Raw genomic sequence first — 14,760 nt, 5'->3', positions numbered from 1 at the left:
AAGATCTGATTCTTACGGGAACCGAGGAGTTAAAAGCCCACATTGTCCAGTACTATAAGGAGCTCTTTGGTAGGGAACCGGTGACCTCTGTTCATTTAGCTGAAACGGCTTGGAGTGGGGTCGAGTTGGTTTGTGCAGAGAAAAATAAAAACTTGGTGAAACCTTTTACCATGGAAGAAATTGAGGTGGCTTTGAAAAAGACAGAAAACTCAAACAGCGCCGGGCCCGGATGGCTTTTCGGTGCAATTTTTAAGGAATTTGAGCAGGAAATTAAAGGTTTGGTTAAGGAGATGCTAGATGATCTTTATGCGGGGAGGCTGAACTTGGGTCGTTTGAACTATGGGGTCATTACGTTGCTTCCAAAACTGAAAGGGGCTATCAATATTAGACAATTTAGGCCCATTTGTTTGCTCAATGTCATCTTTAAATTGATTACTAAAGTTCTTACTATTAGACTTACTCCGGTCGCGGCTAGAATTATTAGTGCTGTTCAAACTGCCTTTATTCCTGGGCGGCACATTCTTGAGGGTGTGGTGGCGATTCATGAGGTTCTTCATGAGTTAGAAAGAACGAAGGAGGAGGGTATTATGTTGAAACTTGATTTCGAAAAAGCATACGATAAAGTCAGGTGGCCGTTTCTGGTTGAGGTGCTTAATAGAAAGGGCTTTCATGAGAGATGGATTCGGTGATTCGCATGGCTGTGGAGTTAGGCCGAGTGTGTATCAATCTCAATGATGAGTACTCTGAGTATTTTCTGTCGTAGCACGGGGCTTTGACACCGGGGGCCTGCGGGGGCCCCCTTTTAGGTTCGGCAGGGGCGACGGGGATCGCTCCGGCGGTCGCCGGCGTGGCCGATGGCATACGTGACCTGCGGAGTACAAAAGCACATGCACACACGTTTTTACTCAGGTTCGGGCCACCCGGAGGTGTAAAACCCTACGTCATGCTTGTCTGAGCTTGTATTACCGAGTAATCAGCTGTTTACAGGGTTGCCGGGGAAAGCCCCGGAGCGATCTCTTTTCGGCTAAGTGCTTTTTTCTACTTTTGGCTACCACTGAAATCAACCCTAGACTAAACTGAAACCGAAGCTGAACTTGCTCAACCGACCCGAAAACGAAAAAAAGACCAGCCCTTCTGACCGTTGGCGGGGGTCCTCCTTTTATAGCCAAGGAGATACCACAGGTGCCACGGTGCATGGTTTACAAGTGGCGAGCAAGGAGCTTGGGCAACTCCTCCTCGGTGCGCTGGCATGCATGCATGAGCGCCAACCCCGCTGCTAGGGGTCTAGAGCCTAAGAAATAGGACTGGACAGCCACTGTTCATTCGACAAGACGGATAACGCCCCTCCTGTCGGCTCATCAAATGCGCCGTGCGGCTCACTCCTTGCCCTGGCGAGACTGCACACTGGGCGCCCAACGCGCGCCCACGTGGCGTCGCTGCCCTGCTCGCTCGGCGCCGCCCTTACGGCGGGAACCGGTGCCCGGGAACCCCTTCTCCCGGCAAGTGACTTCCCGGGAGGTGCCCAGGTGAGAATATTCTCCGAAACCCCGCTAGCCCGGAAGGCTGGTAGCTTGCCGGGCAGCCTGCAGTTGCCGCCCGGGGTGAGATTCTCCCGGGAACTTGGCGACGCGACTCACGCGTCGTGCAACGGTGGTACCCCGGGTGCCACTGGTGCGACATTTTCGAACTTTTAAGGGATTACGACAAGGAGACCCGCTCTCCCCTCTACTCTTTAATTTGGTAGGAGATGCTCTGGGTGTGATGTTGCAGGCAACTAAAGAAAAAAAATCATTTGACAGGCTTGGAGCCTCATCTTGTACCCGGGGGGTATCTCACATGCAGTATGCGGACGATACGGTCCTTTTTTTGAAGAACTGTGAGAGTTCTGTCCGTACAGTGAAGTTCCTTTTATATTGCCTTGAGGAGATGTCATGGTTAAAAATTAATTATACAAAAAGTGAGGTTTTTGTCCTTGGTGGTGACGAGCAGGAGCAATGTAGGATTGCTGCCTTGCTAAACTGCGCAGTTGGGGAGTTTCCTTTGAAATACCTTGGGAACCCGGTTGCCCCTAGGAAGCTGATGTTAGAGAATTTTGCTTGTGTCCATGAAAAGGTGGCGAAAAAGCTGGATAATTGGCAAGGGGTAGACTTGTCCTACGGGGGTAGGAAAGTGCTTATCGATGCTTGTCTTGATAATGTGCCGACGTATATGATGGGCTTCTACAAACTTAATGAAGGAATTCATGCCAAGATGGACTCTATTCGAGCCAAGTTCTTTTGGGAGGGAATTGGAGAGAAGAAAAATACCATATGGTTAAGTGGGAGGAGTTGTGTCATCCTAAGGAGGTGGGCTGGATGGGCTCTTTGGATACTAGAATTCGAAATATCGTGTTGTTGGTCAAGTGATATCGCTAAGATTGAGAGGGGTGATGATGACTTGAGTTGTGCTATTCTTTGCCGCAAATATTGTCCCGAGGGGGGGGGGGGGGTTCCAGTCTAAATCCGCGGGGGCTTCACAGTTCTGGAAAGGGCTTCATGCGGTCAAGAATTGGTTCAAGGCGGGGAGTGTCTAAAAGTTGGGTAATGGCTCAGGCATCAATTTTTGGTCGGATGTCTGGCTAGGTGAGGCTCCTCTGGATGTTGTTTTCCATAGGCTGTTTCTTTGCACTGAACAGCAGGGCGCCTCGGTGGCCGAAGTCCTGCGGGAGGGTATGATCAATCTGACTTTTAGGAGATCTTTTGGGAGGAGCAAGAGGAATGGGGAGCCCTTTCGATGTTACTTTCTCAGGTGGTGTTGGGGCAGGGCAGAGATGTGGGGCGATGGGCTCTTTCTAATAATAAGTGTTACTCGACTAAATATCTCTATGCTTTCATGACCAACAGTGGGGTGACGGACCTTCGATTGTTGGATTTATGGAAGGCAAAGATTCCGCTCAAACAACAGATTTTCGTTTGGCTAAGTACTAGAGGTCGTATTCAGGTAACTGAAGAAATGGTGAAGAAGGGCTGGCAGGGGGATATGGGATGCAAACTGTGTGGGGCTGGGGAGTCCGCTGAACACTTAATCTTCTCTTATCCAGTTGCTTTGTGTGTCTGGTGTTTTCTTCGGGACTGTTTCGGGTGGCCTATTACTCCTGGGAACATGGATGATTTTTTTGCATGTTGTTTGCTGATGGGAGGGCAGAAGGCAAACTACAAATGGTGGTCACTGCTAGCCGCAGTCGCCTGGGCGCTATGGCTGGCCAGAAATGATCTAGTCTTTAATCAAAAGGTGTGTTCATCTCCTTTTCAGGTCCTTTATACCTGAGAAAAGAAGGGTTGACATGGATGCAATGATGAAGAAAGTGCAAACGATGCTGCAGTCAGCTGCTGCTGGTGGAGCTCGTGTTGGTGTTGGTTAATTAGCTTTAGTCTCGTTTTGGCTGGGTGTTCAGAATAGTTGAATCTGGTTTGATGTGTCCAGGTGGTGGAGGAGCCGACTAAGTTTTCATTTCCAGTCTATTTTGTGGTTTGTTGAATGGTGGTTGAATTCTTGTATTGCTGGAAACCCAGATGAACCTCGTTGGCTTTCTATAAAAAGCTGGGCTATTAAGCCTTTTCTCTAAAAAATACGTCTAAATACATGTAACATTGTGTCACTTGATATGAGACTGAGGGAGTAGTACAGCTTTTCGTCCTACCGCAGTTATAGTCCTCCCATCACTCACTGGCAATGTTACGAGCCATGCACACGCAGCAAATCTCGCTATACAAACGAGTATACAGGACAGGCCATTTGTACGAGTGTTAGACTTGAAAAAAAATAGAGTTAGCGCCCGCTCTAAAGCTTTCTCTGTCAAATGACTTGTTGATGACGTGTTGAGAATCAAACAACTATTAGCGGCACGTCCCAGGCTAGTACTTTGTGAAGGCCTCATTATCATATATCATGCAATATTTTCCAGGGATGTTATAATTTGTATATGTGCGCATCAGAAAATCAATACGTTGTCAGTGGCACCAAGACACGGATGAACAAAACGATGTCCTGATGAAGTGGCCCGAGAGGAGGGATCCTGTACTGCACCGCCACCCCCACGAAGATGACAAATCTGAACATAGTGGAGGTCATATCATCCCTTCGCTTGCATCGCCCTTGGGGGTGGGATGGCTCGGGCGAATCTTAGATCTGGCTCTCTCGGATCGGACGATGGCAACATTTTTGGTGTCGTTCTTCCTCTTGTGGGCGTCGTTTTCGAACACGTGCTGGCTAGAAGGGTTTGGTCATGCTCGTCGTTGCCAGACCTGACAAGTTACATTGGTTCAATCCATGTTATGAAGATGAGTTGGTCGAAAACATAGGCGGCTGATTCCTGAGCGTGAGTAGACGGCACACGTTGAATGTTTGCTTGACCGGTTGTGCAATGCGACACCTCCGGTTATCGATGTTGGGCGGTGGTATGCGGCCTGGGCATACATCACTGGTAATGACCACCCTCTTCATCAGGCTTGTAGCCATAGATCGATGGCTTTGAGCTGTCTTGATGCATTTTTTGTCAAGCTTGTTAATAAATCAATAAAATGTGGTTGTGCATCCTTTTAGGCCTGGTGTTTTAGCCCACTTTTTGAAAAAAAAACTAAAGATGATAAATCTTTAAAGGGGGAGCGGGGGACAGGCGCCAGGGCGTGTGGGGCCCCTTGGCCCCTTTCTTCTTTCATATTTTTCTTGTGTTAGGTGTTGGTGGGCCAAAGAGCCCAAGTTGAGTTATCTAACATTGGGCTAAATAATTTTCACAACTTCCATAATATTCGTTAAATCAGATTTGCTTGCCTAATCCACCCGAAATATTTCACCTAATTAGAAAGCCCGGATTCTTCAAAATTCAAAAAATCTCGATTGTTTTTACACATATTTGGGGAATGCATTAAAGACATATTTGCCGGCCATTATTACCATTCCAAATAATTGGCTATAAAATGAGGTCGTCCTCCCTCTCTTCTCCTTACACCAAATAGAAGTTATCCATCTTCCTTCCTCCAAATATCTTGAGGGTTTAGTGAAATAATGCCTCATGGGAGGGTGAAGCTCCAATGGATCGTGAACAACGCCAAACGTAGGGCAACGATGAAGAAGCGCCTCCCTGGTCTGGTTAAGAAGATCAGTGAGCTTGCCATCCTCTGTGATATCCCTGCCTGCCTTGTTGTGTACCGCCCGGATGAGGAGCAGCCGGCGGTGTGGCCGTCGACAAGGGAGACGACCAACGTTGTACAGAAGTACTATGACTTGCCTGAGTCTAAGAAGCTAAAGAAGATGTTGGATGTCGAAGGTTTCCAGCAGCAACAAGTTGACAAGGAGAAAGCAGAGCTATTCAATGCCCATCGCGACAACTGCGACCAAGAGATCAATCTCATCATGAAGCAATTCATCGCCCATCGCCGCCATAGCTTCGAGGACCTAACCACAGAGGTCCTCATTCACCTCAAGTTGAAGGTGAAGGAAAGCCTCAAGGCCATTGATACTCGCCTCCAGAAGATCCATTTGGGGGGCATTTGAATGCAAGTTGCTGCTCAGAACATGGTGTGACAGATTCTCATTTTTTGGCCCATTTCTTCTTTTTTATTGTCCCCTCTCTATCTACCCGCCTCTGCCTCCCACGCCTCTCTCTCTCTCTCCTACATCTCGCCATCCAAATTACTTGGTGTGTTTTACTTCCGAGTCCATTGTAATCATCAATGATTCTACGAAAATCTTGCCATGTTATTAGTGGAAAATATTTTTTTGTCCAACTAGCAAAAAACAATTTCCTCCACTTTAAGTAATTTCTCCTTTTGATTCAGTTTCTTTCCTATTTTGTGTAAGGAAAACATAGATAGATGAGTCTTTTTTTCTTACGAATAAACATAGATAGATAAGTCATATGGCTAGTTACTAATAAATGATTGCAAGGAAACGGGTACCGATTTGTTTTTTTATAAGTATTGAAAGGACCTAGGTCGATGTCACCTAGAATAGGCCATTTAAAATATGTTACATTGTATCACGAATAGGCACTTATATTCTATTGCATTCTATACCAATTCTAATTACGGAACTTTAGTGAGCGCGTTTTTCATAAGTTCAAAACCTAAATCAGTAGGCTCAACTAAAGTCACCAACCACATAAGTAGAGATAAAGATATGCAATTCTAGATAAGAAGCAAGCAAGGAAATTTTATACAGATAACTGCACAAGTATAAGGCACAATTTATGAATGGAAAGTAATGTAGAGGAGACAAGATACACAAACTTTTCAAATATTAGGACTGCTCTCTTTCATGTTATGATGAACCCAATTTTTTTTTATGAAATAAGATTAGAATCTATTGTGTCATTGTTGTGGTCTTCAGATGGAATCGAAAGAACAATGTAAGAGAAATCAGCTTTTTCTACAATATGTTGGTATCAGTTGAGTGCATGTACATTTGCCACTGAAAGACAAATATGTGTTAACCAAACAGTTTAGTGCTTAAGATGTTGTTTTTCAACTGGACTGAATCTATTTATTTCTTGGGCATAACAATGTTTTTTCATGAAAAACTTCACGCAAAATAGACACAAACTGCACATGTGTAAAAAAAATCTCAGGACTTTGATCACATTGAGAAAAATTTCAGTTGTGTGTATGCAACTATTCATCCAAGGATGCATGAGACATTGAGACTTTGAACTTCCTTAAGAAAAAGTTTCACTTCTAGTAACAGTCATCACTAAAACAACATTACCATGTTACTTCTAGACACACAACCATCACTTCATTCATGACAAAATGAGTGAGCATTCAATTTGGAAGACTGGAGTGAGGCAACGGAACATTGTACTGAACTCTGAAAGATGAACACCACGTGCCAGGCGTTTATTGGAGGTGACCTATGCAGCTAGCACTGCCCAAAACATTGCAAGAGTGCCAAGAGATCAAAGGCACGCACACACACACACCCCATGACAGACCAAATGAAAACTACGGTAGAACAATCATAACGCAGCCATCACTTGGCCCACTGATGGCGCACCTCTTCCCTTCGTCGCACTAATTGCCAGCATTGTCGCCGTCGACAGCCAATGGAACAGCGGCCGCCTATATTCAAGTAAAGAAACATCATAAGATGCAGTGTTCTGTTTGTTGAGGAGTGCTGACATGAAGATCAGTATGCATTTCTCTAACAATCAGATAACTTACCAGGCTACGGTACTTCAGAGCGTAGAACATCTCAAGGTAACGCCGTGTTTCGCGCCTCTCGAGGTTGCTCACGTACTTCCAGAATCCATACACGCCAGTCAGGGTCATCAGCCTCTCCGAATACAGCTTCCAGGTGTACCTGAGAAGTCCAAATTTCAGGATCAATATTTCTTCAGAGCCAGACACTAGTATCAACTATCAACCATCCGACATGATAACATGCCCATACTCTAAAGCAAACTGTTATATCTCACGTCCTAACTATTCTTTTTAATCACAAAAAAACTCTTCAGTACATTATTTTTCTTTTTAAATACAGTGTGCAAGAAATAGAATACTTACTTCTCATAAATTCTCTTCAGGCCTCCCTGTGATATTTTGTCCCAGTAGGTCGGATCCACCTTGCACTTCTCAAAGAAGTTGACCAAGATATCTGCAGCTTTGTCACTGTGGTAAGGATCAATGTGCAAACCAGACACCCCATCCACAATGATTTCAGCAGGGCCACCATGGCATGTAGCTATTGTCGGCAAACCACATGTCATAGCCTCAATGACAGTCAGGCCAAATGCTTCGTAGAATGCAGGCTAAAAATAATTGAAACAAGAGTTCAGTCCAGTACAATCTCAATGCTGTTTTTCTTTTCAAAATATGGATTGTACAATATGGCATGGCATTGTATACCTGCACAAATGCTCCCTTGGTGTCACAGATGTAGCGGTACAACTCGCCATTGCGAACACGGTTCATCTGCGCTGAGATCCACCGGATATGGCCCTTCAGCTTGTACTCCTCTATGAGACTGTACATCCTCTTGAACTCAGCCTGCTCCTCCCTATCCTTGGACTCCTTGCCATGGTCACCAGCAACAATCACAAGGTTTGCCAAATCCTTCAGATGTGCATTCTTGCCATACATCTCAACCAAGCCTGTCATGTTCTTTACACGGTCGAGGCGAGCCATTGAAAAGATGATCGGCTTGTTCTTGTCTTTCAGTACAAACCTGTAGATCATTTAAAGAAATATTTTATGCTTGAAATGGAAGAGCATGGGCTGCTGTCTATGAGTCCATACATGAACTAGTAAGTAAGAAAAAAATCAGATAAAAATTGAAGCCAGTGCTATAAACCAGGTAGGGGTGCAACTTGGTGACCCTTAGGGTACCCTTTGACCCTCCTTAGTTCAAACAAATGAACTAGTTTTTCAAAAAGTTGTGTCATTTTAAAATTTTAGCTCATTTGGTTGAACTAAGGAGGGTCAATGGGTACCCTGAGGGTCACAAACTTGCAGCACTAAAACCAGGTGAAACACAATATTATTCCGCAAGACAAGATGAGTATATTTAATTATTTGAGCAGGTTGGCACATAACAGGGTTGTAATCGGAAGTTCAGTACTCACTTGTGTTCGGAATTCTCGACGTCGCTGTAAATGAGTTCCTCAATTTCAGGGTGGAAGGCAGTGAGCCTCTTGTCAGTCTCGGTGTACGGGAAGTAGACGCTCATGTCTGCTCCAGGAGATACAATGTTGAACTTAGGATCAAACACATCAATCCCATGGACAACCCTGTAGAGCCCAGGGAGGGTGAAAGCAATGTGGGACTCATACTGCCCCACACTATCCTTGCTGCAGAAATAAAGGATGCAACAGATAAAGTGGTTAGTTCTTGCACACTACAAAACTCTACTGCAACTATATAAAGGGAAGTTACCTTCCAGCAATTTCTTGGAATGTGCTAGTAATAATGAAATCAGTGTGATTCATTGCAATAAGGTCAGCTGTGAACTGGCATGAGAAGTGGTATTGGCTGTCGAATTTGTCCAAATATATGTCTGAGTTAGGGTATTTTGTTTTCTCCAAGGCATGGGCAATCGTACACTGTATCCATGCAGGGGAAAAACATAAGTAATTTGGCTAATTAGAAAAAGAAGAAAAGAAACTCATGTATAACAGAACAGACCTGGGTAACTCCCAATTTATGCGCAAGCAGAGTGGCAACAAGGTTACCATCACTGTAATTGCCAATAATGAGATCAGGCTTGGTCTGCATCTCTCTCATGAGTTCGTTTGCAACATCCTGTAGAAAAGCACACATGATCTCAGAAGTATGTTCAGCTCTGTAGGATGCTCAGTCAAACAAAACATTTACCTCCGTGTATGTCTCCAGGAACGGCCAGACATCAAAACGGGAGATCCACTTGCGGAGGATCCCTTTCTCAGTTCTGAATGGAACACGGAGAATATCAGTGTGCTCAGTTCCAATAACCTTCTCCAGACGCTGGCCGCATGTAGTCCCGACAGCATCAGGCAACAGCCTGGTTACCTGCATCAATTAATATCGTGTGGGCACATTTACTCAGTCACTCAGAACAAACCAACAAGGTCTTAAAAGTTATGGAACATCCTAAATTGTGATCCCAACATACAATGAGTATCTTAGGGGTTATGTCAAGGCCTTGTTGCTTAATTCTTAGAAGCATCTCATTTTCCAAAGCTCGGACTTGATCCAAAATGTACACAACCTGCAAAACCATAGCTTGGCACGTCAAAACTACGAAGCCTGAAAGTACTAGCTACAAAAAAATTAGATTATAAGAAGACTGACCTGACCACCGGTATCAGGATATCCCAACACATTGGATTGGGCAAAGTAGCCATGTGGTGACAGGATAACAACATTGAACATCATTGGTATGGTTCCAAGGAACTTCTCCAAGTTGGCCGGATCAGGGGCCTCAAGAAGATCAAGAAGCAAGTGGATGGTATCATGTACACGCTTTGCAGTGTCACCCCAACCCTTCTCCAAGCCGAGCTCTTGGAACCTGCACTCAGATCATGCAGCACATTATGAGCACTTATTCCATTTGCCGTAGTTGAGCCTAAGCTAAATAGTAAAGGCAAGTTATAAGCAAATAACCTGTGGTTGAATTCAGAGCAAGGGGTGTCTTCAGGAATGCTTATTAGATACTCTTCTGCTTTTCTAAGGGCTGATTGGAGCCCACGGAGGCTCTGAATTCTGTCATTCAACATCATTGTCTGTAATAGAAAATAACATTTTAAGATTGAGGAAACAAGGATCACGTCATTAAGTGGTGCTTTGTGGGATGTCAGTTTCATTTCATAAATGATAAATCATCAAGAACTAAAGCAATTGGCAGATAAAGAATTTTGTATTGTACTATCACTCGACAGGTTGTGCATATTGGAACATACCGTGCCCTTGTGGTTATGGGCTTTCAGGAAGTTCAGCAGGGGGTAGAGACTCTCCTTGTCCTGGAACAACTTGGAAGACAGGTGGCGGTTAAGGAACTGCACCCCATTTCCAATGGATTTGGACATGGAAGGGCGTGGGAAGGACGCATTGAAGGGCTCAAAATCAAGCTCAAGCACAAAGTTGCTGCTGGCGCTGGTGTAAAGAAAAAGAGAGATTCACATAAGGTTATTTTCACTAGAATGTACAAATGTTGGCAACAACTTGCTAAGATTTCATCCTGAAACTTACTGTTCATCAACAAGCTGTTCCTTGAATGCTAAGTACTCAGAAACTGTCAGCTCTTCGACAGCCAACTCGCTAACATTCACCCGTATGTAGTCCCAGACACCAGGCCTAGGCCTGATAGCAAGCGCAACCCAGGGGGGCAGCACAATTGCTTCCTACATTGAACTCAAGGAAGGAAATTAGAATGCCTATAATACAAAATACAATCGGCCTTGAGTAAAGCACATCGTGATGTGATGTTACCTGAGCGGCACGGAGAATGTCTTCGAAGGGTGCATACTTCTCCTTGTCACCATCCATCAGGGCATCAAATTCAGCGAGCAGCTGGTGGCGCTGGAGCATTCCTTTGCCCTGGTGAACATACCTGTAAAGAATAGTATTTGAGATAAAGAAGCAGTGATGTATCTCATGTTCATCCTGTGTCTGAACTATGTAAACAGCATTAACTTTATGGCATATTATACTGAAGTCTAGCAAAATTCATATATTCATGAAAATATAAGATCAAAAGTATATGCATGCATGGCCTTGCCCCACAAACTAATTAAGGACAGGAATGAAATTTATAATATGTCAGTATGTTTTGGTAGCATAATAGAAGGTTGTTTAGCAATTAACATACGGCTAGAAATGTCTTAAGATCCTCACCTGGAAAAAAGTGCAATGAGCTCATTAGGATGGGAGGAGAAGGTGGCACCAAGGCGCTCACGAAGACTGTGGAGGCGAGTCAGCTTGGCTGCCATGGCTCAGACTACAAAACTGCAGAGCAAGGTAGTAATAAAAAGGTTAGCACTCAGCCGTGAAAAATAAGATCATCTACTTGCACACTAACCAGAAATCAAGTGACAATCAGTATATCATGCTAAAGCAACATTAATCCCATCACACACAAAATTACTGGAATTAATAAAGCTTTGTGATTGATCTCAGGTAAAAAAACATTTACCAAGATATGTAGCCTTACAGATCGAAGATAGCAACGAGATGGGACGAAAAAGCAAGCACTAATCTTGCACCGAACCAAATCAAGTACTGATTCCACACTAAACTAGTCTTTTTCTGATGATGCTTCCAAAGGGGTAAAAAGGCATCAACTTGAGCCAATGGGTTTTACTGATTTTTAGATTATTCATGTCAACGAACCCACAAAATGGCAGTCAAAAACCAAACACATTCTCACTGAATAAATTTGAAAGCTTCATCTTCTTTTTTGCGGCAGTGCCAAAAATTTGTAACTGGGCCAGGTAAAAAATTAGGGAAAAAAGAAGAGCCCCTTATAAACACCACGGGAAGTTGCCAGAAACCTCTCTAGGCAAGCAATCTAGAAGGGATTCCGATCAGAGAAAGCCATAGACCCAGGAACATGTCAGCGAAACCCGGAGAAGGTTGAGCTGACGCCGGACGACCCGCCAAAGAAGCACAAGAAGAGCAAGAAAACACCAAGAAAAAAGGGCGGAGCAAGGCAGCGATCAATAAGGTGGCTGCCTACTCGGAGCCGCAACGCCCAGATCTCCGGCCAGATTAGCTCAAATCCAAGCGAAATCCCAACCCAAGATGAGCGCACGGATGGAAAGAACAGGTTGACATCAGAAGCACGGGACATACCCAATGGCCAATGGTGAGGAGAGGAGCCAAATGGAGGAGGTTTTCTCCAGTACTCAGAGGGGCCAATAAATAGGCAGAGGAGCAAAACCCCAGTTGGTAGCTACCAGAACACTAGACTATTATTCCACAGTTGAAGAGCCTTGGGCTGACATAGCAATGGATAACACCAGATTACTGTGCCCAAGAAAAATATTAATCTGATGGTGTCACCAATTAGGAGGATCCAATTAGCATATGCTGGCCTGGCCTATCCAAGCGGCTGCTTTCATAAAGTTCCAACTTTTCAAAAAAAAATTCAGAATAAACTGCAGATCGATTTCTGCAGATACAGTGGACTGAAAGACTGGACGCAGAGAAAAGAGAGCAAGAAAGCAGATGCCTTTTCTTTCTCAGCCCCTGAAACACAATGCCTTCTACAAAAATTAAAACCTCTAGCGATATGAAAATGGATTAGGTGGGGAACAGAAAAAGTTGGCTGATTTGACAAGGATGGGGGTAGCCTAGCAATCAACTGATGGGTTGCAATGAGACTGTCTTAGAATAAAAGCAAAGAGGATTTTCTTCGCACAGCACTGACAGGTGGGACTCCGTGCACGGGCAACAAGCAGCCTAGTTCTAGAAGGTTGCTTGGGTATATGCCGGAAGAGCAGAAAGCTCATGGGGCGGAAACAATGGGGGAAACACCAAGAAGAAGATGGTGGTAGTAATTAACATCTCCAAACCAAGTGGGTCTTTAAAACATGATTATCTCCGGTAGAATCAGAAAGGACAAGCAGTCAAGCACAAAGAGTAGGTTCCTAGAAAATAGTAAATCGTTGCTTCTTGTTCTCGCAAAAAATGCACCTAACTTAACTAGCTAAACCAGCCGTTCCGGACAGTGGATCCTTGGCGGCATCGACCAACGAGAACCCTACGGCCCGAACAAGAACAAGGCCGTCATATTGCCCAAATTAACATCTCCTTACAGACTCTACTAGGCAGCAGCATTACATTAACCATGGCACATTACCTCGAGGGAGAAAGAAAACCGGGAAACCAAAGACGACGACTTGGCGAGGAGGACCAGATGAGAATACAGGGGAGGCAATGGATAATGTGGTTGAACTTGCAGGACGCGGGGGGGCGTTTTATAGGGTGGCTAGAAGAAATCCTGGGGATCCTCCGGGCTCTGGTCTTTGTGCCCTGCGAAACAAGCCACGGTTTATGGATTCGCTGGCGGATTTAACTCCCGTTAATTCCACGGGCGCCGCCGACCCGCGGCGTTTCGAAGGGGAATACTAGCGCAGAGAGCACATGGTAACAGTGAAACCTCGTGGCGCCTTCCTCCAGTCCCGCCCGCAATCCCTTTCCAAAACCGCGGAAACGGCTCCCGGTTTCGCGTCCTCCTCTTCCCTTTTTCTTTTCTTCTTCTCCAAGGCCGGCTTCTTCTTTTTTTCTCGGTCCTGAAGGCGTTCTTTTTAAGGAAAGATCAAACATGGTGTTCAAGGGATCGATGAGCGTGATTTTTATTGCTCTTCCGATGTTAATGAGCGTGATTTGGTCTTCGTAGCTTTCTAATAACGGATTGGTTGGGTTTTCTTCGGGGAGAAGACACACGGGTCGCTTTCGCAGCCTGTGCTGTAAGGTCACGTACAATGGGTTGACGTCAGATTTCTCCTAATGAGTCACATAAAATAAAATCTGATGTGGAAGAGAGAGAAACGAAGAAAAGGCACGAGCCTTCTCTTAATTAAGAGATGATCTATTCACAAGAATGATAAGGCAAATTTACCATTTTACTAGATTTCATCTTTTCTTAGCATTTATTTAGTTAATTTTATTCATCTAAATATTAATTCTAAGATAGAACACCAAGAGATAACCCATTGTACAACATATTTTGTTATCTTTTCTAATTGACGTGAAATGCATAAAATAAGACAGTCTTATGAACCATGGTACATGCCCTAAGTAGCTGCGGCGTGCAGATGACGTGTTTGTTTGCATGGATTAATTGCGTGCCATGACTGGGACCAACGTTTGAAGCTTGAACAAAACTGCCGATTTTGTGCAGCGGCCCGGTGAATGAATGCATCCGAGATCCGACGCGAGACCGCGCCTGCCTCCAAGAGCTCTGCGACACGTCATAAATCGCTAATTAACATTAGGTACAGAGTGTGCAAACCGTATGCATTTCAGTAACACTGCCAGTTTAATCTTGCATTTTGTACCCTGATCGGATGAGTTTGGAGCACTGAATAACTTCTCCTATATCTAGTATACTGCATACTTAAGTGATTCATGTAAATGAAAAATGTTTCATAAACAACAGGGCAATGTGTTTTTGTGAAGTCTCTATTGGTCTTATTCTTTTTGTGCGCCTTGTGAGCACGTTTGGATCCGCGAAGTCAATCGCTCGGATCTTCCCCTAACCCAACCTGGAAATGAACCGGAGGGAACCGCAGCATGAGGCGTGTCTCGT

The 14,760-nt window shown here is 44.6% G+C and overlaps 2 protein-coding genes across 4 annotated transcripts; one reads left to right on the top strand and one right to left on the bottom strand.

Annotated features, from left to right (window-relative positions):
- The first annotated feature begins 4,829 nt into the window (after positions 1 to 4,829).
- Positions 4,830 to 6,936, top strand: LOC104582221 (agamous-like MADS-box protein AGL80). Its single transcript, XM_024456674.1, has one exon. It carries the CDS (start codon positions 5,044 to 5,046, stop codon positions 5,530 to 5,532), a length of 489 nt encoding a protein of 162 aa, XP_024312442.1. The 5' UTR covers positions 4,830 to 5,043; the 3' UTR covers positions 5,533 to 6,936.
- LOC100840503 (sucrose synthase 1) lies at positions 6,618 to 13,464 on the bottom strand. Of its 3 annotated transcripts, none has more exons than XM_014897004.2 (16): positions 13,309 to 13,464; positions 11,343 to 11,453; positions 10,938 to 11,058; positions 10,698 to 10,849; positions 10,409 to 10,601; positions 10,113 to 10,231; positions 9,801 to 10,017; positions 9,622 to 9,717; positions 9,345 to 9,518; positions 9,156 to 9,272; positions 8,907 to 9,073; positions 8,597 to 8,821; positions 7,881 to 8,199; positions 7,539 to 7,783; positions 7,197 to 7,335; positions 6,618 to 7,094 (listed from the first exon to the last, which is right to left on the bottom strand). In XM_014897004.2, exons 2-16 carry the CDS (start codon positions 11,435 to 11,437, stop codon positions 7,047 to 7,049), a joined length of 2,427 nt encoding a protein of 808 aa, XP_014752490.1. In that variant the 5' UTR covers positions 11,438 to 11,453; positions 13,309 to 13,464; the 3' UTR covers positions 6,618 to 7,046. The 3 variants fall into 3 exon arrangements, with proteins under 3 accessions (XP_014752490.1, XP_003564156.1, XP_010227909.1); XM_003564108.4 differs by lacking the exon at positions 13,309 to 13,464 and adding an exon at positions 12,300 to 12,450; XM_010229607.3 differs by lacking the exon at positions 13,309 to 13,464 and adding an exon at positions 11,641 to 12,252.
- Positions 13,465 to 14,760: the final 1,296 nt, after the last annotated feature.

The sequence above is a fragment of the Brachypodium distachyon genome, chromosome 1 (genome assembly GCF_000005505.3).
Source record: "Brachypodium distachyon strain Bd21 chromosome 1, Brachypodium_distachyon_v3.0, whole genome shotgun sequence".
NCBI classification, from domain to species: domain Eukaryota; kingdom Viridiplantae; phylum Streptophyta; class Magnoliopsida; order Poales; family Poaceae; genus Brachypodium; species Brachypodium distachyon.
Note: the sequence above shows the minus strand (reverse complement) of the source record. Positions and strands in the feature narration are given on the sequence as shown.